This window comes from Vollenhovia emeryi, unplaced genomic scaffold (assembly GCF_000949405.1).
Source record: "Vollenhovia emeryi isolate VEMERY1.0 unplaced genomic scaffold, V.emery_V1.0 DF939170.1, whole genome shotgun sequence".
NCBI lineage: Eukaryota > Metazoa > Arthropoda > Insecta > Hymenoptera > Formicidae > Vollenhovia > Vollenhovia emeryi.
Window position 1 is genome coordinate 338656 of NW_011967196.1, and position 24097 is coordinate 362752.

General features: G+C 39.9%; 1 protein-coding gene across 1 annotated transcript in view; it reads right to left on the reverse strand.

The window, feature by feature from the left end:
- Positions 1-3822: 3822 nt before the first annotated feature.
- LOC105563910 (dynein heavy chain 8, axonemal) overlaps positions 3823-24097 on the reverse strand; it is a 31507-nt gene continuing 11232 nt past the window's right edge. Inside the window, exons 27-65 of the mRNA XM_012015912.1 lie at positions 23460-23680; positions 23072-23357; positions 22713-22851; positions 22367-22587; positions 22078-22261; positions 21011-21151; positions 20584-20931; positions 20334-20501; positions 19878-20036; positions 19576-19774; positions 19325-19443; positions 18880-19216; positions 18533-18803; positions 18256-18456; positions 17806-18051; positions 14936-15254; positions 14609-14835; positions 14087-14309; positions 13825-14001; positions 13578-13745; positions 13266-13481; positions 12909-13046; positions 12495-12791; positions 12253-12408; positions 12030-12185; positions 11824-11959; positions 11383-11534; positions 11041-11294; positions 10503-10931; positions 9341-9617; positions 8844-9030; positions 8495-8756; positions 8167-8406; positions 7233-7400; positions 6618-6759; positions 6344-6533; positions 6143-6261; positions 5903-6064; positions 3823-4817 (exon numbers count right to left, since the gene is read on the reverse strand). Of these exons, the coding sequence (XP_011871302.1) occupies positions 4692-4817; positions 5903-6064; positions 6143-6261; positions 6344-6533; positions 6618-6759; positions 7233-7400; positions 8167-8406; positions 8495-8756; positions 8844-9030; positions 9341-9617; positions 10503-10931; positions 11041-11294; positions 11383-11534; positions 11824-11959; positions 12030-12185; positions 12253-12408; positions 12495-12791; positions 12909-13046; positions 13266-13481; positions 13578-13745; positions 13825-14001; positions 14087-14309; positions 14609-14835; positions 14936-15254; positions 17806-18051; positions 18256-18456; positions 18533-18803; positions 18880-19216; positions 19325-19443; positions 19576-19774; positions 19878-20036; positions 20334-20501; positions 20584-20931; positions 21011-21151; positions 22078-22261; positions 22367-22587; positions 22713-22851; positions 23072-23357; positions 23460-23680 (8161 nt within the window). The 3' untranslated portion in view covers positions 3823-4691. The remainder of the gene's footprint in view (positions 4818-5902; positions 6065-6142; positions 6262-6343; positions 6534-6617; positions 6760-7232; positions 7401-8166; positions 8407-8494; positions 8757-8843; positions 9031-9340; positions 9618-10502; positions 10932-11040; positions 11295-11382; positions 11535-11823; positions 11960-12029; positions 12186-12252; positions 12409-12494; positions 12792-12908; positions 13047-13265; positions 13482-13577; positions 13746-13824; positions 14002-14086; positions 14310-14608; positions 14836-14935; positions 15255-17805; positions 18052-18255; positions 18457-18532; positions 18804-18879; positions 19217-19324; positions 19444-19575; positions 19775-19877; positions 20037-20333; positions 20502-20583; positions 20932-21010; positions 21152-22077; positions 22262-22366; positions 22588-22712; positions 22852-23071; positions 23358-23459; positions 23681-24097) is intronic.

A 24097-nucleotide genomic window follows, 5' to 3' on the forward strand; every position in this document is an offset into this window, starting at 1 on the left:
GGCATTGTTCGCGCTCGCATTCCACTCGCCGTGGCAAACCGCCGAATTAATGGCGAAAGTGGCGCGTCCCGCGTAACGAGCGCGGCCGAGAGGTGCTTCAAGTTATAAACGTCGATTATAAAAGCGGGAAACTAACATAATAAAGGATAATCTCCGAAAAAGAATCTCGCGACAATAAAGAAAAACACCTCGCTCGTTACAACTTGAGCAGTTACTCCTATCGTAACTGAGATATCGTGCGTGCTCTCGGAGTATCAAAATAGTAGTCTCGAGTTCTCTTTTATATCTTACGAATTTTTCCCTAGCCACAAAGTGGATCGTTAGGAATTTGTTTGGTGAAAAAACTATTACAGTAAGATACAGGATGATTGTGGAGCACTAATTTTTTTACAACTGATTACGATGAGTAGATAAAGAAAGTATGACAGACACATGGGCGTATCCAGACTTTTGTCTAGGGGGGGGCAGAACAGGATTCACTCGTAGGTGAATTATGCAGCATAAATTAAACTACGTACTTATACAAAAATTTTTTTATTTATATAAAAATTAATTTTCTGGAGTCCTCGGCAAATCTATTAATTATATTATTCGTAATCTCAATGGGGATCTCATTGAGTCTAGGGGGGGGGGCAGCTGCCCCCCCCCTGCCCCCTCTGGATACGCCCATGGACAGACAGTATTATAACGAAGAAGATAGGTACATAATATACACGAATACGTGTCCCTTTGAGAAAATTTGCCCTCGCAAATTTAGAAAAATTATTACACGACTTACCGCTGTCACACAACTCGTTTTTCGCAAGCAGTGAAACAATAATTTACAAAAATGCAAACTAATTAGGCTGCAACTGTCTTAAGCGCACATTTAATTATATTCCTACTCAATAACGTAATGTAAATTTAACAAGAAGATCTTGAGACTCAATTTGATTTTCTTTATATTACATTTGCAATCGCGGATCCGATTGAGAAACTCGGATAAAGTTTATCTTAAACCCAGAGTTTTTTTAGAGGATTATATAACTTCAATTCTCTCTCTTAAGTAATAACAATAAGTTAGTTTAGATAAATCTTGATCAATAATTTGAAAATGACGACACAATGTATTATTTATGTAAATAACTTATAATTCTCCTTTTTCACACCTAATCAACGATTGAAATTGTCAGTAGAAGAAGGAACGAAATAACTCGCACGTGCTAAACGTTAAAGTTTGCTCTTGTTAGTAATTTGTTGCTAGTGGCATACATTTATATACATGTCAAGCAGATTGATGCAAATTCTCTCGTGAATTAGGATTCAACTAACGGTATTTCCATTTCAGAACACTATCTTAATCAAACGGAATTAATCATTATCTTACGCTAATGAATCTACAAGACAAAGCGCAAAATATTTGCAGTAATGGCTTATTTACTGAAATTAATTTGAAATGCACGGAATATTCAGCGCAGCGGCACGTTACTTCTCGATTATAACTCGCGATATATTACGGAATATTATCCAATCGTATTTTACAGTAAACTGAGTAAACGATTACTAGCCCGCGCGATTAAAAATTTGCAAACTTATCGACAACTACATTTCGAAACAAATGCAATTCATTTAGAGACAGATCAGAATGGTAGAAAATATGATTTATGTGTTATAATTTAACGGTGTTTATGGCCAATAATTATTCCCTTAACGACGTTTGGATTTAAATATATACCGTAGTGGTTTGTAAATGAATACCGTATCACGCTTTAAACTTCTGATTCAGTTTGATTGGTTTGAGAATAGATCGCTAAGAATAACAAATACGAGTAGATCGGCACATTTCTAGCGAGTATCGAAAAGCGATGTTATACCAATCATGTGCTGATAATTAATTTGAAATACCTACAAGGAACAGAATATTCAGCGCATAGTTGTTGCATAATACGATAAATATTTCGTGATAGACGTGATTAAACTGACTGACATATTTGTTGGCTTTGATATTTGTTTTGATAACATTCACCGCGCGCTGTTGCGTCGCAAACCACTATACATTGTCGTTCGCACGGTGAGATTCACCTCAGCGGAGGAAAATGACTCCGTTGCTTCATCATTATGTTATATATTTTTTCAAACGCAAAATTATTTTGTGCAAGCGATCAATTCTTACCACACATACGCAGCTCGTTATTAATTAACTTCCTCGACTAATGACTGAAAATATATTAGCTGTTTATCGAAGTATTTCATGCGAACGTATTTATTTATCGCGGAGCGATGGGAGACGAGAATTATAAATTGATTTTATATTACGCCACTCATGCAATTACTCCTTTGAAATTTAGATTCTAATGCATCTCGTTTCGCGTTCCGAACTTTTTTTCTCGATTTAAACGTAATTTATTCGACACTTTCGGATAGAGAGAATTAATGCGGATTGCCGGGTCGAGTAATTAAAGTAATGGGAAGCATTAATATTGTACATTGCTCTTATTGTATTGGATTTTTGCATTCAAAATGTATGGCGCGCCTATTTAATTTTTTATTTTTGAATAAGTAGTTATTGATTCGATTTTATTCATTAATCATATTACATCGAAATACCAATGTCATTTTCGAATATTTTATTACAAACGGAAGACGCGTAGAGAACGCGAGTCAAGTGGCGCGGGCGTCGCAATTAATTCTTCAATCGTTCAATTAATAAATGAACGCAGTCATAGTTGAATACGTGTGTTAATATTTCGAAGTTTACGAACGTTGTTTGTGGTATGACAAAACCTTTCGTTATTTCACGTTTCCTTAGTTCCGCGTGAATCGCGGATTTCAAGCGGGTTATAGACTTTCGTATTATATTTTCCCCGCGTTGCTTTTCCGTCGTAAGTGCAATGATAAAGTACGCGCCGTGTCTGATTAAGGTCGGCAGTGCCACGCAAAGTACCGTGCGATCATAATTAGCCGTGTTTTCGCGAGCTGCGAGTGTAACGAACGAATTTGAGGAGGCGGCCCGGGAGGCATCCGGCGGAGCAGCCGTGAGGTGAGTAAATATAATATCTTGTAGAGATTTATTATCTTAAAATGGAGAGGGGCCGAGATAAATTAACATCTTTATTTTGATTAACCGGATCAGTCTTTAATCTGTCGAATATTTTACACACAAATGGCCAAGCACAAGTGAGATATCCAGAAAACTTGTAATTGAATTAAAGTCAAGAACTGCATAAAGACACAGCATACTAATAGTTTTATTTTGTTAAAGCTTCTGTACCGTTAACGCATAGATTATAATAAATCCGACTTTCAAGTTCAGCAAAGAACGAAGAAAAGAGAAGAGAGCTGAAGAAATTTAATAAATGACAAGTGTAGAATATTAGCATTTGTTTAGAATAGAAAATTATAATTATCTATAGAGAATTTTTAATTTAGTCGTGCCACTGTATTTCTCCTTTTCAAATATTTTTTTATTAGAATTGATATTGATACGATGAATACTTTTAATAGAAAATTTCAAAGATTAAATATGAATTAGAAAAAGTTGATAAAAGAGTTCCTTTCGATGTATATGTTTAAACTATAATTGTACAAAATTATAATAATTCTTGGTTGAAAACCAAACAAAAAATAAACTTGGAGAAGGTGGATCGCCAGTGGGTGAAGAAAAATAACAAAAGATGATGATGTCGACGATAACTGGCACATATGTTTATTTAAAGCACGATAACACGACAAACAAAAAATATTTTATTATCAGAGAGAGAAAATTTACGCAAATATTTTAAGTAATTTATTGAATCAAAATACTTTAATAATTATCACAGCTATTTATTTTCATAACAATTGAATTAGTTGAATCGGATAAAAAATTTGCAAAGCGAAAAGGGATTTTTCAATATTCCACGTGGAAGAAGGACTTCTTAAGTTATGGAGCGCCTTAGCTTTTTCCTGAAAAATTTTTATCCCATTTTTTTCTGCTATTACTCTCCTTACCCTAATGGCTATAAATATTCTAGGCCTCCTTCACTTTATACGACTTGATACGAACAAGATCTTTGAGCGCAACGCGATAATCTTACTTTCAAAAAAAAGACTCGATCGTTTCTCTTTAACGCAAAAACATCACATCTTTATGTTATTTATCTTGGTCGTAAGCCAAATATCGCTCACGCAGCTTCCGAAAAGCGAAGGGACGATGACAGTCCAAGAAATCGGGGGCGATCCGATTAATGAGTAAAGGCGCGGACAGTAAAATGCGTGGAGCAAGACAATTAATTGCTCACGTCGCGGGCGAGGTTGGTGCGACGCCGATCGCGATTAATTTCACGCGCGATTACGAACAACAACAACACAGATTCGGTGCGAAGCGCTCGCGCTTCGCGTTACGTCGCAAACGCGCAATTTGAATCTTACGCCATCGCGGTTCGCCCTCTGCGAAGCAGAGTACGCTACTTACTGCCCCGCGATTTCCTCGGCGTCGGTAACTCGGGTTTGTCGCCGGAAATTATCGACTTCTGTAAGCGCGACCTGAAGCTGAAACTTTTTTTATTAATTATTTCAATTAATCTCCAGCGATTTCGTCAATGGCCGGCAACCCGTCCCGTCCAACACCCGGCTTAATTCTCCCGTGCGAAAGCGAAGATTTATTTTCACCGAATAAACCCATTCTGGAGACTCCCAGTTCCTGTGAGCTTCCTCCCTTTATTTATAACAAATTATTTATTATCACATAACAGAGCGACGCCACGTAATATCCAGTAATCGGGATTTTTTAGAGTTTGCAGCCAGAGCGGTGTTATTAACAGCGTGTAAGTCCTCTGAGGCTTTTTATACACGGGACACTGTGCAGGAAAGGAAGCGTTAGAATTAGAATATCGTACTATTATTATACTTTATTCTGAATCGTAATTGAATCGATTGGGGCCGAAATGGTACACGTGACGAAATTATACGGAGTGTTAAGTCATACCCGCCTCACCTCTTATTTACGAATAGAGCGGACTAGACTGTCTCGAAAAGTCCTCTACCATTTTGCAATTTTCGCAATAGTTAACGGGTTATTAATTATTAAAAGTCGCTGTCTTAGCCCAGCCTACCGCCCAATCCAAGCGCGCTGCGAGACACGGCTGTCCCGCGATTGGGCGCGCGGGGAGTTTATTATACGTAGCCCTTGCTGTGTGTCGTAAACAAGTCCCCGCGCGCCTAGCAACGCCGATCGCGGGACGGCCGCATCTCACCGCGAGCTTGAATTGGACTGCAGGCCGGGCTAAGACAGCGATTTTAATAATTAATAACTCGTTAACTATTAAGAAAATTGCAAACTGGTGGAGGACTTTTCGACTCAATCTAATCCGCTCTATCCGTAAATAAGAGGTGAGGCGGGTGTTACATAACATCCTGTATATTTGAGAGAAACAAGAAAACTGTGTTCTATAATGTAATATAAATTGTCCAGTAAGTTTTTTGCTACTTTATTCTGAAGAGGAGGCTTCAAATGAGGTTTCATTAAAAGAGTTTTTTCAACATTTCGATTATAAATTAAAAAGTGAACTTATTGTCTACCCGACTGGCGAATTTTATTGAATTAGTTACAACGTTTCGGACTTACTTTCGGTCCTTTTCAAGTAACAATACAAATAGGAAAACAGGAAAAATTCGTAAACGAGTCATCGTCGTCCGTGAGATAGAGTCAAAAGATAAAAATAAAAGCACATTCGAACATCACTGAGGTTCGAATCGAACATAAAATTTGCCAGTTGGGTTGACAATAAGCTGACTTTTTTAATTTTTAATCATCACTGGCGACTATAAGTGACTTTTTTTTTATTCCGTTGACTCAATTTCGGCGAAAATGTCACGTGCCTTTTTGCGTTCTCACTGGTTCATTTATAATTAAATTGAAGTATACTAATCGTATTGTACTTGCCTGATATAATTTCGGGCTCTTGTCTGGGGCGTTGTGTAGGGCGAAGATATGTACCACCGGCATTAACACGTAAAGGACTTTATTCGCCGATTCGCACAAACGGCTGTTTCTTCGGTCCCAGCCGGCACCCTCGAGAAACAGGCCATAAACGTAAACACCTTCCTGTTTCCGCGAACATCGACATCATTAATTATTTTACGGGGGATTTTGTATGTGAGTCGCGTAATTATCATTACGTACAGATGGCGGTGTCTTGATCTCCTCTGCCATATTACGCAAGACTTCATTGTGGAGCGTAACGTTATCCAAAGCCCATTTGTGAGCGCGCGTTATTTCCTGCATCATCGCCGTCAAGAATCCTGCAAGTGCGCCGGTTGTCATGCACCTCGTGTGACACGTTGAACGTTTCATTTAGCGCGGAAATAAGTGTATGTCAAATGCCTTGCGGATTGAAGAAGCCAGTCATCCAGAACTTGGTCGGTCTGCCGCTGTGCAGCCAAGTCGAGAACTGCTGGTTCCTCTCTAACAGCTCCGTGAACCAGAATCCCAACGTGGCGGACTCCCATGATCGAGCTTTCCAGGTCTTCGGTATCCTGGCGTCGTATATATTATCGAGAGCGTCTCGCAGTTCCTGCAAACACATTCATATTTATTCACCCCGCGGAGCACCGCGCTTTATGCAACGATCGTAATTAGGGGAGTCCAAGGAGATTACCTCGCTCATTATAATCACGCCTTCCACGGCCAGGAGAAGATCCTTCAGCGTGACTCGTACTAATTTTATAACCACCTGTATCCTGTCGATCTCTTGTTTCAAGAAAATGTTCATCGGGGCGGTACGATCCATCGCGTGTAATCTGCGGTAACGTTCGAGGGATTTGTTGCTTTTATATTTAATTTTTAAAAAAAACCTATCCGTTCTCTCCCGAACAGCCGAATCCGTCTCGAGAATAGATTTCGAAACCTGCTGCAAATTTTGTCGACAGAACGCCACCGGAAATATAATGGAATTTGTTAACAAAATGTAAATGGCAAATTGACTGCAGGAATTAAACAGAAACTGCTGTTTCGTAACTATTTAAATTATGTATTCCATTTAAATCTCCGCGGGATGACGAATTTTGCTCGGTTTCCGCCGACAATCTGCTGTCGGATTGTAACGCGAGTTTAATATTGACGTAAATGAATATCGACGCAAATCTGCTGCGATATCTGAGCAAAATCTACTGCCAATTCATGGTCGTAACGCGGGCAGTGCTTGCTGGGCCCGTTATGCTTTATCGATTGTTACTAAAGGTAATTGGTTAAGATTCAAAGACAGCAGGTAGACCTCTCTTTAACTTCAAACATGTCGTAGAGTCCCGGAACTTTTTCTAACATCTCCTTCGCCAGCCTTGCAACGACTACTTCTCGAGATTCTGCGCCAACGACACCAGCTTCCTTCGGCTGCACGGAGGTTATTATATCTAATACAGTCTGCGTGGTGTTGGTCTGGTATCTAAAACACGACAAGCATAGTTTTTCAACTATCTTACGTATCGGTGCATCACGGGACAAAACTACCTGCGGCAACTAAATTTCAGTTGTAAAACACGGACAGCTAATGTTTAGTCGCGACAGCTAAAAATTTGGCCACTGTGCCTATCGCGTTAGATGCGACAGCAAATCGCTCGCTGTGGTTTAGGAATAAAAATATTGATATTTAGGATAAAAATATTGGCTCTGAGTCCTTTAAATTCTTTGAAATTTGTGTTGAACACATACGAGCCTTACTAATTTATTTAATTTCGCGAACGTGAAAAACGCGTTTCTTACTCTCATTTCAATTATTAAATCGGGGGAGGGGGGAACGTAATAATGGGGATACATTGTGGAGATAATACTGTGTTTTAAGACTGACAAATCAAGTCGGCGCACAGTTCTCAATTTCGAATACTGTCAAGATAGGTGGCACTTGGGAATCAACATTAGACTGTTTATTGCGATGGGTATTGCCATGTGCCTCGGTGGTCGAATTGGTTGAGACGCCCGCCTAGCGAGAGGGAGGTCCAGGTTCCAACCCTGGCCGAGGTGATATTTTTTCGCAATAAATTTAGAATAGAATATTTAGACACTACCATCCTGTCACGGCTCTGAGTCCTTTAAATTCTTTGAAATTTGTGTTGAACACATACGAGCCTTACTAATTTAAATAAAAATATTTTTAGCAAACCGCGACTGGCGAAAATTTTCTTTCAGCGTCGCCTCCCACGGCAATATCTTACGTAATGTCCGCATTCGGGTGCAAGCCGTATACTTGTGGCGGGTCCACAGGACTCATGGCATCTATCGCCTTCAGATAGTCGCTCACTTGCTTGAGAATCAGAAGCGGATAGCCCTTGTGGAAGGTAAAACCTTCGGCGAAGAGCGCTTCCGTGAACCACACTTTCGCGAAGGTATTCAACAGCCTCTTGTCGTAGTCGTCCGTGACGCGTCCGCCATATTGCACCTCGCCTATCATGTAACTGAAAATCCAGAAACGTGAGAGAAAGAGAGAGACAGAGAGCTAAGAGAAGGGAAACAAGAACTGGGAACTTGAAATTCTTCATTTACCGCACGCTCTGCCAATTTATACCGCGCTTCGGATCGTAGTCGTTGAGATGATTATTTATGAACATGCACGACGCCAACCAGTCCGCCGAATTAAATTCGTAAGGTATGTTCCAGCCCAGGGGACCGAACTTCCGTCTTTCCTGAACAACGGTGTGCAGGAATGACACGGTGTATATTAGCGGTATATATTGCGTGGCGTCGCACTGGTCCAATATTTCCTGATTCATGCTGCTGTACGTCGCCAATAAACTCGCGCGTATTCCTAACGCGGGAATCACACCTTGATTATGCCCTCCCTCGCTTCCTTACGCGGGGATACGTCTTTGTTTAAGGAAATAAAAATAAATGCCTTGCGGGGGTTCGTATGTATATTTTATAGACATCTGCAGGAGGGAGACGGGAAAGTCCTTGTGCGGTTCCGTCGTGATCCACACGCGGAAGTTCGGGTGTGGCGCCTCCATTTCTACAAGGAAGTTCGTCAATTCCGCCATGTACTCCAGGCCCAAGTGACAATTTTGGCACAAGGCCCAATAGCCCTGCAAGTTGCTTATGTTAACAGTTGCCTCGCAAACACGGAAAGGGAAGAAGCCTTCCTTTCTGTAGAGGAAAGTCCTCTGTTACGAGATAGGCTCCTAATATGAGATGGCAGGTTTTCAACAAGCAATTTCAAATCTTTTCTCGCAATGATTGCACGCGTCGTCTAACAATGAATTTTCCACTAAACGACTTTCAAATCGACAAATACACGGTGGAACCAACGGACGATGTCTATTAATTTTGCAGAAACTCCGCTGTCTCGTATGAAGAACCCATCTTAAAATAGGGGACTCTCCTCTAACAATGTACTTCGGTTTTCGCGCTACTCAGCAGTCGACGGGCATGAACTTCTTGACCCTGTCCCATCGATATGCTTCTACAAACGATTTCCATCCTCTTCGCGAGCTGCTCGATGCTAGGCGTAGGGTCCGATCCCATGCTTAAGAAACAGATCATCGGTGTGCGCGGCCGGGATTCGCTGTGCATCACGTCCAAAAGCGTAATCACAGGCTTCGCGTACTTCGCTCCCAAAGAAGATTCTATATATTTCCTTGATTGCGACAACGCTCGGTCCGTGCACCAAGCTCTGCAAAAGTGTTTTACAGGACTTGAAGTACACGTGAGTCGCATAAATTCTTGCGAGATTTTTTATTTCGCGTATTTAATCAGATTTCCCGACAGTACTTCTCTCGTACCTTCTGGTTCGAGATACTCGATCTCGCCAGAATATATTTCGCAATTTGTACTTTGTAGTTTACGCGTGCTGTATGCACACCGAGAGAATCTTCTCTTAAAATTCGTGAGACAATGTGGCATTTCGAAGAACTTTATGAGTTTTTTTCAATTTTATTATACATTTTACTCTACTAGCAAAAGTATGAATAATTACATTAGTAAAATCCCTAGTAGCCCTTGGGAGAATTTACTTTAAACAAAATTAAAGTTTTCAAAAGTTATCCGTCAAATCTAAGAGTTTACTTAAAGAAGTTAAAAATTTTACTTAGGAAATTTTAGAGCAATTTTGGACACTTGAAGGAATTTTTAGATAGCCAAGCCTGTCGAAGTTCCCGCTAGAGGGCCGCACGACAAAGCACTTTCTCGTAAGAAGAAAACCGCATTAAATTTTTAGTTTTTTTTCGCAATAAATTTAGAATAAAATATTTAGATACTAACACCCTGTCACGGCTCTTAGTCCTTTATTCCTTCAAATTTGTGTTTATCACACCTGAACCGTACGAATTTTATTAATTTTTTAAGTTTACCTTAGATAAAAGTTTGAAGTGTCCAAACTTACTTTCCATATTTTTTATTTTTCTAAGATTTCAAGAAATTCATAAAATTGTTCAAAATGTCCGTGCGATTACATGATTTTCCGGGTAAGTTTTAAATAAAAATTCTGTACAGATTTCAATTACATTACGGTAGACCTGAATTTTTTAATTCGCAAAGATAATCTCACTGGAAGGATTACCTTATCAAGAGCAATCGACGGAACATATCTAGCGTGCTGTAACCGTCTGGAATGCCTTCCTCCTCCGGTGCATCTTTGTCGAACCAATGTTTCCAAACTTTCTCGGAAGCGGGCACTTGAGACACGATGTACTGAAATTGTCGTAATGACGACAGTGCAACTAAATTAAGCCACGTCACGTCCGTGATCCATCTGCAAGGCTTCGGCTCGACTGCTTTTAAGTCCAGTGCCGCGCCGCCTTTAATGAGGTACTGAAACTCCTCGTGCGTAATGCTGCCGCGTTGCAAATCGATTTTCAGCGTCATCAACAAAATGAACATATATTTGTGTATCTCGTAGAGCCCGCGCGCTTTGTAATTGAATATATCGTAAGTCAGGTATTCGATGATGCTGTTTATCCTTCTCTGATTGATCGGACTCTTTTCGGACCTGGTTCGAGAATAAGGGTTTGATGCCTCAACAAAATAAGATTTATTTACGTCGGGAATGTTTCCGCGACGCAGGTCGCAGCTTGCATTGCGCGAAGAACTATATTTACCTTGCCATTGAGATATCGAATCGTTCTAAGAATTGAGCGAGGGACGTTTGGTACATGCAATTGACATGCGGCATGTCGCATATCAGGAAGTATAAAACGCTACCGCGCGTTGCGACCGATCGGAATTCTTCGCGTGCCGCGTCGATTTTTAGCTCCGTATCCTTTGCGATATCCAGCTTTCTATTTATCTCCGCCGCTGTTTGCTTCGTGGTATTTAACACCGACATTAATTCAACGTCTTCTATCAAAGGCCCCTTCAAAAGAACGAAGCGTACAGAGAGGATATACAATAATTAATTGTATGTTTGACTGGTGCTGCAAAGAAAACGATGTAATACATACTTGTACAGTTCCCAATTTTTGTAGAAGATTTGTCTCCAATTCTTTAATTTTTCTATTATTCGCGGTCACGTCGGCAATCAATTGCGTCTTTTCCGTCTCCAACTCATTCTTCTCTGTTAAGATGACTCGTCCTAACAATTGATCCTCTAGACCTGCGAAGGCAAAGCGTAATGTGGATTGAACAAAATTATAGTAAAAAGGATATTTTTACAAGGAAAATCCTCTATTATGTAATAAGCTCCTAATGTGAGATAGCAGGGTTTTTGCTAATCTAATAGGCATCATCTATTTCATCGTGAATTTATTGCCCTTGGAGCGAGATCTGTTTAGTGGAAGATTCATTATTATCGTGTAATCATTGTGAATTTTGATGGTGAAAACCTACTATTTCACAATAAAGAACTTTCCTCTATACTAGACAGAAATGGAATACACTTTCACCTTTCATTGTAACAGTAAAATCAATTATAGATGTGTGGGCGAATATTTCCGGAGTGTAAAAGGGATTCGGTAACTTTGTCGTAATATAAAGCCTGAAGTCTTTGCTAATATCCACTTCTTTGTCGCCTAATTTGACCTGTTGTGTAATGACAAGTCACAGTAAATATGAAATCACACAAAGAATACAATCTAAGATATCCTTTTGCCTTGTAGGAGGTTCCTATTTTTATAAAATTCTTCTCCAGCAAGTTGTCCAACACCGGATCTATTTCTTCCCCCACGTCCTGAATCAATAATGGCCGTCCTATCGATACCGAATCTTCCAGGTGATTTCTAAAGTACTTGTGCGTGAACCACGTTATCTAGAAAATGCGCCAGGGCGTGTTAAATCAATCTCATTGCAATCCACAGTTTGTCTCATTGTTGTACCTGTAAGTCAAACTCCTTCTCTTTATTTTTAATCCAAGTCTTGCCCTGCAGTTGCGGGTCAATCAATAGCGGATATCTCGCTGCTTTCGTCACAATTATTCCATTTTGAAGCGATAATTCGTCGGTTGGCAGACCTTGCAGGCTCCAGTCACCAATCTACGGCAGATTGGATGATCATTCACTCATTGCGAACTTTACTTATACTTTTTGTGCCAGTGATTTGCTGATTTGCACAACGCTACCGTGGCTGTATCTGTCAACGTATTGACAACGTTTAGGATGCCAGAGACTGGGATCTTCCTATCTTGTATGAGGTCAAGCCATTTCCTTTGCAAAAGAACTCGGAGCTCTTGATTAAACGGCCCGCAATAAGAAAGAAACCCAGTCAAGACCAACACATCTCCAACGAGCCGCTCCGTCTCCGACTTAAATACAGTCACTTGTTCTGTCCATCTTATTTGTTCTCCAGATAATCCTTCAATCATGGCGCTTGCGACATCCATTTTCGCTTGGCAAGCCGCAGCTTGGTCGACGATTATCTAACAAAGAAAAAAAAACGTTGAATGTTCGCTGCCTTCAGTGATAATCCGCTGATTGACTTTTACAGCGTACACGTTACACAACTAATTTCAGTTGCATTAATATTGTTACCGTACTTGTCGTTCTCGCATCACGGCATCGAATTCATTTTGAACTATCTTTAGAGCGTCGTCCTTCTCTCCCAATAATTCTTCCGCTTCGAGTAAATTTTTGTTGGCCTTCTCGTAATAATTTTCTTGCACGGCAAGATTTGCCTGCAAAGCGACCCTTTCTCGTTACACGTTTCTTAACGCTGTATTTATGTATATTCCTGTCGTAGCTGCAGAACGACCGACGTTATTTTATAATTTGAAAAGTGGGAGAAAATAAATACGTTATACTATGCATATTGGCACAGAGCGTTTCTCCTCCTACGAGCCGTGGAGCGACGCCGGTCGCTCTCGCCCGCAACAATGTTTATTAACAGGAAATACCTTCAAAGGCAGCACATCTTTATTTATTTCGTAAAAAGCAACCATGGAGATGGTCCACTGTATGAGACCCGCAACATTGCCACAGGCCTGCTTCGCGGCCTCGTAAGTGTACATGTGGAAATTTAAATACGGCATTATTAAGTCGACAGTTTCGGCGTTGATATTATCCTTCGGGAAGTTTTGTAAATTATATAGAAATCTGATGTCAGCCAGGACCTGCGAAAGGTAGCGTGCGAATACTTTCCGTTTAACTTAAAATAAGACCCTTTCCCAGTATCGTTCATCGACGTTGAGCAATTAACATGCGCTCACCTTTAACGACTCTGACCACGAAGGTGTTAGAAATTGATGCTCGTAATCCGGCTTGACTGGTTCCAACTTCCGCCCGAATAGAATCAGAACGCAGTCCATTATGAGCGTAATTAAATACGGCGGTTTGGCCAATTTACGAACGGTAGCGATGTCTGCTGCTTTTATGGTCTGAAATATGTTGCTGTCAATGAATGTCTGCGTCAACGTCTGACGCAAATGATATCAATTATCGGTCGCGGCGCAGCACCTGCAACGCGGCTTCTGCTTCCAACAAGGCGGGCTCCGCGGCTTCCAGCTTCTGTTCCGCCAGCGCCTTATCTTTCGCTATCACTTTCAGAATCGCCTCCGCTTCATCCTTCGACACTTGCACCCTTGCCTTTACACCCTCGGCCTCTCTCTTTTTCTCATTCACAGTAACAAGAATCTAAATGTGCGTGTATTACGTTATTACATGTGAAATTAGGGAATCTCTAACGGGATTGATGTTTGCACAAAAATATCTCGCTCACCGCCTCCACTTGAACATTTTTCGCTGCGATCTCCTCTTGAGTTTTTTCCAATTCGTGCCGTAACACGTCGACCTGGGCGGCAGCGTCAACTAATTTACTTAAACCGCTACTCATGCGAGAAGCAAGCATATTAATATTGTCCAAACGTTGCTTGTAAAGCGTCTTGTAACTATCGAGATACGTTAAAAATGATCTCGGAGTCACGTATACTTGACGTCGGAATCTGCATTCGTTGAAATTAAATTAGCTTACTTTTATGCCTTAATTATGCGCTTAATTATATTAATTATATGTCCCGGTGGTCGAATTAGTTGAGACGCCCGCCTAGCGAGAGGGAGGTCCAGGTTCAAACCCTGGCTAAGTTTAAAATATGAAATATTTAGACACTAACACCCTGTCACGGCTTTTAGTCCTTCGTTCCTTCAAATTTGTGCTTATCGCATTTGAACCACACGAATTTTATTAATTTGTAAATCAGCTTAATATTTACACATGAAGGACTGATGAGAAAATATAGTGAACCTGTTAAAGTATTCCGCGCAGGTATCGCTTACGTCATCTTGAATATCGCCCACAACTTGAGTCAACTGTTGTTTTACTTCCGGGCTGCATATAACTTTGTATGTGCCGAGGAAGTGCTCGCCGACTGCGTACAGCGCATCCCTCGGCCATCTCAAAAACCAATTTATCGTGCAACCGGATATAAGGCCGGGGAATTTTAACGCCCGGGATCTAAACTTGCCACTGACCTGTGCAAATTATGGACCCGTGCAATTTAACAGTCCAGTGAGGGGGAATAAAAATAACTAATGCAAATAGCAGCAACGGTAGGGAAGAATTTGTTCTCACTGGTGAAAAGCACAAGACTATATGCAGATTATTTCTCGCTCGCGATATGAAATAATCATAAAGATTGTCTTGCGTCGGGGGCCGCCGGGGATCGGCTTTTTTCATCAGCGGCGTGACAGTCGTCAGAATGTCGTCCAATTCGTCCCTTGGAAATAGATTGGCCACTTCGCCGACGCTTAATATGTTGTTTATATATTCTAAAAATGCCTCGCTTTTTACTTCGTTGTCCGTGAAAATGAAGGTGAGACCTTTGCTGTCTACACCGGCGGCGCGATACAACTTTCGCAAATCGTCCATCAAGCTGGCTACGTTATAAATCCTGAAGATATAATTATATCGTTTCCTTATATACATATTTTCGATCACATCCAGAGCACAGCGATGGACGGAATGGTTGCGGCACTTTTTTTTAAATAACTTTAGGAACATGCATTTAGAATGAGAGTTACGTTAAAAATCTCCTCCGAGAAATATTTTACTCGACGGCCATTCCGAAACCATTTTGAGCGTTTCTGGTCTATTGCTCGAGTTCATCCCTGCTTAAAATATTAGAATACGATCGGATTGCATTAGATTACACGCAACTTCAATGTAAATAAATAAGAGATATTAATATTACAATGAAATTGCATGCAACCTAATGTAATCTGACTATATTTTGTCTATTATTGTAAACAGGACTAAGCTCAAATTAAAAATAAAGTGAGACATTCTTCCCATCACTGTACACGCGCGGGAAACACTCGCGCAATTTTTCTACAAACCTGTGTATACAAAAATCTTAATGTGTGGTAAAATTGAGATTGGAAATTGTAATTATCTTCCGCAATTTGCGTTTTGCAATACCTGATCATTGATATTACTATATTTCAGGGTTGGGAAGTAACTCGTTACTTGTAACGAAGTTACAGTTGCAGTTTTTCTTTCGTAACTCTAACTTAACTTCGTTACTTTTTCTCCGTCTGTAACTTAACTCAGTTACATTTTTTCGATAACTAGCAATGTAGCCAATTTAATAGCTACATTAATAGTTACTTTATATTTTCTTTAAACCCCCATGGATTGCATCAGGCCTCCCATACAGCACACAAATGTTGAATCAACATCTCAGAAACGTTCCATTACACCATTGCAATATTGTATCAATCCAGAGATGTTACGAAACGTAGATTCAACGTAGAAAAGATATTGCAGGAACGTCTAATGGCCGCTGAATTGTAATGCCTTGTAAACGTTACAGTTCAACGTCCGGAAAAACATTGTTAAATTATATTGAGTTAACATTGGTCGCCTTTAGCGGAATATTTTTTGCAACTGTTGGAAGTGCGGAAATTGAATTATTCCTCCAATCCAATCTTAGCTCAGAAAATTTCTGACCGTTGCAAAAATATTATACATATAGGGTAAAGGCAGGCATTATGGCCAGGCGGGTAATATGGCCACAACGCCCGTATTAAATATTTTAAATATTGATAAACATCGATAATGTATAAAAACCAATTATTGTAGCTATTCTTAAAGTTTGGTAAAAAAAATCTCTCTATTTTGTTGTTATTTGTGATTTGGTGCTTCATTGTTCTCCATAACCATCAAAATATACACGTCAAAGTGAGACATGGCACTTCCAACTAAGATTTTCAAATTAAAACAAAATAATTTTGGCTTTTCTCATTACACATTTCAAAACCTGAAACTTGGCTATATTTTTATAATAAATTTATCGTGCTTTGCCCATTATTTTGATAATTATAATGCACATTATTAAATGTATGCTCGGCGGCTAATATATGGCCAGCGACAAAGGTAGCTACTATGGCCAGCGAGTACAACAGAGTGTAGTGTACGCCAGTGCTGAGAGTGATAACAGCGAAGAAAGAAAATAGTTATTTCTCACAATTTATTAATAAATTGTGAGAGCACGGCGTTACGTAGAGAGAGTGGACATACACATACACATTTCTTAAATGTGTACTCGTATGTTTAAAATATTTCAAAGTTTATGTTCTGTACGATTAAAGTAAATACCTCACTTTTGCAAAATATTACTGTTTTGTACACTTTTTTTATAGTTGGCCATATTATCCACCCCACGTTTAATATGGCCAAAACGCATACTTTCAGATTCTTTCTTTTTCTTCGAATATGGATAGATTTTAATTGATCGAAACATTTTGTCATCAAAGCTTATTAAATACACTAGAATTTCAGAAAGTTACAAAATAAAAAAACCAGCGGTTTGAAAATTATGACCTCAAATCAAAACTATGGCCCGCCTTTACCCTATCAATCCAGAGATGTTACGAAACGTAGATTCAACGTAGAAAAGATATTGCAGGAACGTCTAATGGCCGAATTGTAATGCCTTGTAAACGTTACAGTTCAACGTTCGGAAAAACATTGTTAAATTATATTGAGTTAACATTGGTCGCCTTTAGCGGAATATTTTTTGCAACTGTTGGAAGTGCGGAAATTGAATTATTCCTCCAATCCAATCTTAGCTCAGAAAATTTCTGACCGTTGCAAAGATATTATACATATACATTTCACAATTATAAATTTTGTAAGTATCCATTCGATTGTCAAAAAACAATAATTTGTTCAAGATTGTTTTAACGTTGCAACAATATAAAGGATTAATGTACAAACATTAACCTAGATTCAACGTAGAAAGGATATTTATACTTCAACATTCAACATTGCAACGTTTCAGCAATATTATTTTAACTTTCTGTGCTGTACGGGTAGTTACATTTTCAGCGAAAAAACTGGTAACTAGACACCTTTATAAAGTAACTTCCCCAACCCTGTTATATTAACATGTTATATTTGTTACAGGACACATTTATGGATGCCTAAATCGTGATACTCGCCTGGATAACGTTATTTGAAAGAAGTTATATCCCGCAATGAAGGATGCCAGTCGCGTCAGGCTTTGCTTGCCGGATCCCCCGATACCTACCAGCAGCGCATTGCCCCTGGGAACTCCAAGTATTCTCGATATTCGTATCAAGTGCACCAGGGCATCGTGGAAGAAGACCAGATCGAGATGCATGCCGCGTACGTATTCATTAAATTGCTCCATATTCTGCTCAACTTTTGCGATAACGACGTCGTAGCTACGAGAGAAAATATGTAAAAGTACATGGCTGTCTACTTTTTTTAAGTTCGTTGCATTGGACAAGAAGTTCAGTTCGATTGGGGCTGCCATCTGTAATTTTACTGGCCTAGGACAGAAAGGTTTAAAACCCGGACGTCCCCGGAACTAGGACAAATCCGGGGAAAACCGGACGGATGGTAGCCCTAAAAGTTCGACGGCGTACCTCGGTATCTCCTCATAAACCTTCGGCGCCTCTAATACAAAATCTTCCGGCTCGTCACCCGTCGGTTCTGGCGGTTCGCGCAAAAAGTCAGCGAAGTATGTCTCGACCGGGGAATAAAACTGAAAATCTGGACCCAGCATCCTCTCCGCGGCCCGTCGCAGCGTATTTTGGAACCACTCTTTATCGGCGGCGGTGATGAAGCTACGAATGAATTTGTCACGGGTTTAAGCGAATGAAGCAAAGGCACTTCCGTTCCGTAATTACAAAAGGCACGAACCGATCCGCTATCACGCGCGTGCATTCGTGCTCCCATAATTTAAGCAGCGTCGTTACAGACTCGCACTCGGCCCTCTCTATTCTGAGTATCCCCTCCCAGATACGAGAAAGGTCGCGCAAGTTAAAAACGTAATGAAACTTGGCCGGAGTCGGCAACATCTTCGCTTTAGTTTGCTGCCATAATACCCGAGTCAACGGTATGAGCTTCGGCAGGAAATTGACGACGGTATCGGAGAATCTCGCGCTGCAAAAGTAGCCTTGGCCGATGACGCCTGTAATTTTCATATTGACGCTCTATCAATTTCTGCTCGTCGTGCGTCTCGCCGAACGAGCGATCAATGTCCGTACCGAAAATTGTATCCACGGATCTGTTCGACGGTAATGTGCAATTGAAAATGTTGAACTGCCGTTTCAATCGCGGTGGAATATCATTTCGTCCCCCGCCCGGATGATGCATCGCGGCGAGTAGCATAATATCTTGCATGGTACAGAAGTCGCCCGGTTTGTCCAGGGAGTAGAACCCTTTGTACTCCATTAGCTGGCGTACGATTTCGTTTGTGATCTGATCGCCCCATTCGTTTATGGCCGGCATATTTATATCGTCGATAAAGATCGTCATTTTCCGCCCACCGGGCGGACCGTAAGTGGTGCCCACTCGCTTTTCAACGTAGCTCTCGAATACGCGCTGGAAGAAAGCGGCGGTTTACGCGACGAAATAATTAGCATAGCCGTATCAGCATAATTAAACATTTAAATCGGCGACTCGCGACACTATAACGCCTGGAGTTATTACCTGGACCATGTTCGGCGTGGACGCTGAGGAAAAGTTGAAGAACTTATTCAAATGATATTCGGGATCGTGCTTGGACATATAGCTTTTCATCATTACGCTTTTCGCGGTGCCGGCTTCCCCTGTCGTATAATCCATGTTGTAACAATCCATATTCATAATGTGCAATTAACATTAGAATAATGTTTAATCTATTTACAGAATACCAGCCGAGTCAATCCAATTACTAAAATTATGCTAACGTGTGCGCCCACCTATTAAAAGCACTGCCTTCTCCTGTCTCGCTATAATATCGATTAGATATAATGTCCTCGTATTATCGACATTAGGGACAAGAATAGAATGGTATTCTAAGACACGGTCCGACGGATATTCAAATTCTGGCACCATTCTACCCCAGTGTATCCATTTTCCGTCGTCCGACACTAGATACTCGAAAATAGTTTCGTCATCCTGTAAATCGAATATTCATAAGCCGTGAAAATATTATATAATAACAGCATGCGTCGGGCTTTAACGAATTAAATGACGTGTAAAGCTATTATTATATACGAACTGTGCATTGCGGCCAGTTGCAATTTGATTCATGATTTACGAGATATTCCTGTAGTGCAAACCGTCCGTCTAGCTCTAACATAGCTCCCAAGCTCCACATAAGAGAGAATAAGAACAGCATCTCGATGTGGTGCTCAGATAATATTTCTAAAAATGACAACTTCGTGAAATATTTAACAAGTACTTTGTTTAAGATTTATATCTAATTACAAGGTAAAATTGTTTTTATACAAACATCATTAAAAGCTACAAGTGCAAATTAATAACGTACTTAAGAAGGGAAAAGACAAGATAAATTAAAGGAATATTTGGAAAGAAGATACGCACGGAAAGAGTAAATACGATAAAGTAAATATGTTCTGCTAAAGTGTTTGCTGTTTGTTGCATGCTGAGTGAATAAATATTCGTATGTAAAAGAGAAATTTTCATATTTACTAGTTGGGTCAAAATTTCCGACATTTAATCCTTCCAATAAGTCAATACACTGCCGTATATAAAGCGCCTCCAAAAGCATCATTTTAGTTTGTAGCTTTGTTTGAACGAACGTATGCGCATCCCCGTATATTTTATGAAATAACGTTCGTAACACTCGAGCCTCGTTGCTGGAACATTTTCTAAGCCAGCCCTGTATTAAAAGTATGGCAACATCACAATAAGCTTCCGCGCAGGGAATATCTCATTATTACAAAATCCCAGATCCATATTACCTCTAAAATTGAATTCCACTTCAGCACAGAGGCACTGACGAATACCATTCCCATACGCGATATAGTCGCCGGGGACGCATTATCCACGTTGTCGGGCTCGAATACTAATTTAGTATTTGCTGCCATTATAATGCGATCGCCGTTTGCCAGTGTTAAAGTTTTATTGTCGTCCAGGACGGAATTTAAATTTTCAATCCACACCGCGTCAACGGGGCCGTCTAATACCAGCCACAGATTTTCCGTCTTCTTCGTTTGCGTGGACCTCCGCCATATAATAGAGAATATACCGTCCGTCCAGTCATTCGTCGCGACATCGAGTCTTCCAAACATTTGGGACGAAGTTATCGCCTATTTTCTCACACAGGAAAGAATTATTCCCGTATCAATGTAGCTGATATAACGAAATCTATCATTAGCAGATACTGACTTTTGGATTCATTCTAATTTCTTTGTGTGGTACACCCATCTCTGTTAGAGCTCTCATTAGCGCCCACATGCATCGCGTTTTACCAGATCCCGTCGGCCCGAGAACCATCAAACCGTGGCGAACGAGCGACGTTTCGTACAGCTAAATATCACCGACATCGCTATCATTACTTTTCCCTCGATAATTTAACTTATATTAATTCTGTGTACATACAAGAAGTTTATCTTAAAATGTACCCTGAAAATCATGTAATCGTGGGGCAACTTTTAAAAAAACTCTCATAATGTTCAAAATGCCACGTTGCCCCTACGTGATTTTCAGGATATACATATAACAGAAAATTCTCTCTTTATGAGAGTTTCCTGGTAAAATATATGGCAAAATTTTTTTTAAATTCTCCTAAAGCTCTTCGAAATGAATGCTGTTCCACTTTTACTAGTAAAATTTCAAAAACTCATAAAGAGAGAATTTTCTCTTATGTGCCCTGAAAACATGTAATCGTAGGACAACGTAGCATTTAGAAATTTCTGAGTTTTTTGAAATTTTACCTTACATTTTACTAGTAATTTTAGACTTACTCCACATTTCACTAGTAAAATATATGGTAAAATTTCAAAAGAAACTCTCATAAAGTCCTTCGAAGTAAATGTTGTTCCACTTTTACTAGTAAAATTTCAAAAAACTCATAAAAAAAGAATTTTCTCTTATGTACCTTGAAAACGTGTAATCGTAGGACAACGTGGCATCTTGAACTTTATAAGAGTTTTTGGAAATTTTACGATACATTTTACTAGTAATTATAAAATTTCAAAAAGCCCTCATAAAGTTCTTCAATATGCCACGTTGTCTCACGATTACGCGATCTTCAGGGTAAATTTTCAAAGAACATTCTCTCTGCGTGTACTTAAGACTTTAAAAAGCACTTTGAAAAACTTGTTTAAGCAGATTTACACAAATATTTAAAAAATTACGTTTGTTTAAGAAGCGTTCAACTTATAGTTTTAAAACAAGAGACTATATGGAACGCAAACAAGGAAGTCATAAATACGTTAACGTATTGAAGACACCTGAACAGTTTTCAATTTCCATTCCCTGTGATCCGTAATGCCAAGGGCGACACTAGCGTTACTTATTGCCTTCTCTAACTCTTTGTATGTCTGCGTCGTTAACTTAACACCCGGGAACATATCTTCAATGAGCGACATGAAAAGAGGCTCGTCTTCATCCATTAATTTCGATAAATTCATATCGCTAAGTGAGAAAAATCGACACAGATTTCGATGATCTCTTCCTTCAGTGCTCAAATGACTTGTTGGGCCAAAATATAACTTACAACAGTTGATAGCATAAACTTACCGTAGTACCCTCATAAGCGTGGTTTCTTCGGAATCGGTGGGATGCGCGCGTTTCTGGGCGCCAAGCGTGCGAAGGCACGACAGGATATTCCTCAATCCAAAGTCATAATGTACCTGCTTGCTGAGCTGCTCCTCGCACAACTTGTACAGTATAAAAAATTTTCGCGCTAACACCACGTTCTCTTTGAAGCCGCACGCCGCGAGTTTCACTCGCATTATGATCTAAAGCGGAATTAAAGTTACGGAATTAAATAAAATTTCACGAGACAAATTATAAATCCGATTTTTTCTGGTACGTAGCACTCATATTTTAACATGCGAAAGCGCACAATAATATCATAACGTACTTGTCTGTCAGGAACCATCATCGCCACACTTCTAAATTGTATTTTTAAATTTTCCGGCAATTCTTGCCGTCCCGCATATCCGGGATTCATCGTAATAAATATTCCGAATTCATAATTGAGTTTATATGTCTCGCCGTCGCTGCAAATAAAGTATAATATGCTAAATGTAATATAATTTATTATAGAAATAAAGGAGTTACGTAATAAAATAATATTTATTAAAGATTATGTAATTAGTGAAACGGAGAAAATTTGAAATAAATGATAAAACTTTTCTGTAAAGATTTAAATTTCGAAATTTTAAACAAAAGCATCGCCCGCTTGAGTTTGTATTAAAATTATCAATTTCTTTCTCGCACCTGAACAAGAAAGTTGTCTTTCTCTCTTTTCGCGCATTGAGCACGATTGCTATTTGCTGTGCGGCGACGGATAACACTGGTAGATCAATTCGATTAAATTCGTCAAAGCATCCCCAGCTACCGGATTGCGCGAGTCCTTTAAATATTCTGCCCAAACCTCGAAAATCCATTTGATCGGAGCAATTAAAAACAACGACGTATTTACCCAGCGCTTTCCCCATGTCTTTCGTCGTTTCTGTTTTGCCCGTGCCGGCAGGACCTGCGGGAGCTCCGCCGAAATTCATTCCTAAACAAATATTTTCAAGGGACGACGGTAAATAATATGACGTAAATACCCAGTGCAAATGCTATTTTATACACTATTTTTCCCCTGGTACAAGTGTCATACCCACGGCTTGTGCCAGTGTTATGTAACACCTGTCTGTGAGCGGCGTGATTGCAAGTCGATCTGTACAACCCAGGAATTCATTTTGATAAACAAATTCCATGTCGGTTATCTTAACTGAGACTTCCTCCGAATCGTCCTGGTAATAAAATCGGCATTGTTTCAACCACTCAAAGTCCTGCACACTTCGAATTCTGAGGCGACACAATTCGTCAAATATGTCTCTGAAAGATAATTGTATAAGTGCAACTCACTTTCCACGTACGGAGAAACTTTTCTCTTAAAATTTATCCTGTCATGTCGTCGCGGGACAACGCGGCATTTCGAAGAACTTTATGAGGGTTTTTTTTTCTTAATTTTACCACACTTTTTATTAGCAATTATACTTATTGTTGGTGTACATTTTACTAGTGAAATGTATGGTAAAATTTCGAAAAACTCATAAAATTCGAAATGCCACGTTGTCCCGCTATTACGTGATTTGCGGGGTAAATTTTACAAGAAAACTATCCCCGTGCAGTCCTCATTACGTTGTAATTAATTGCGAGACAAGTAGGGGAACCCGGGGCATAACGGAACGGCGGGGCATAATGGGATATGATCTATAACTTTTTACAGAAGTGCTGTTATGTATTGAAATG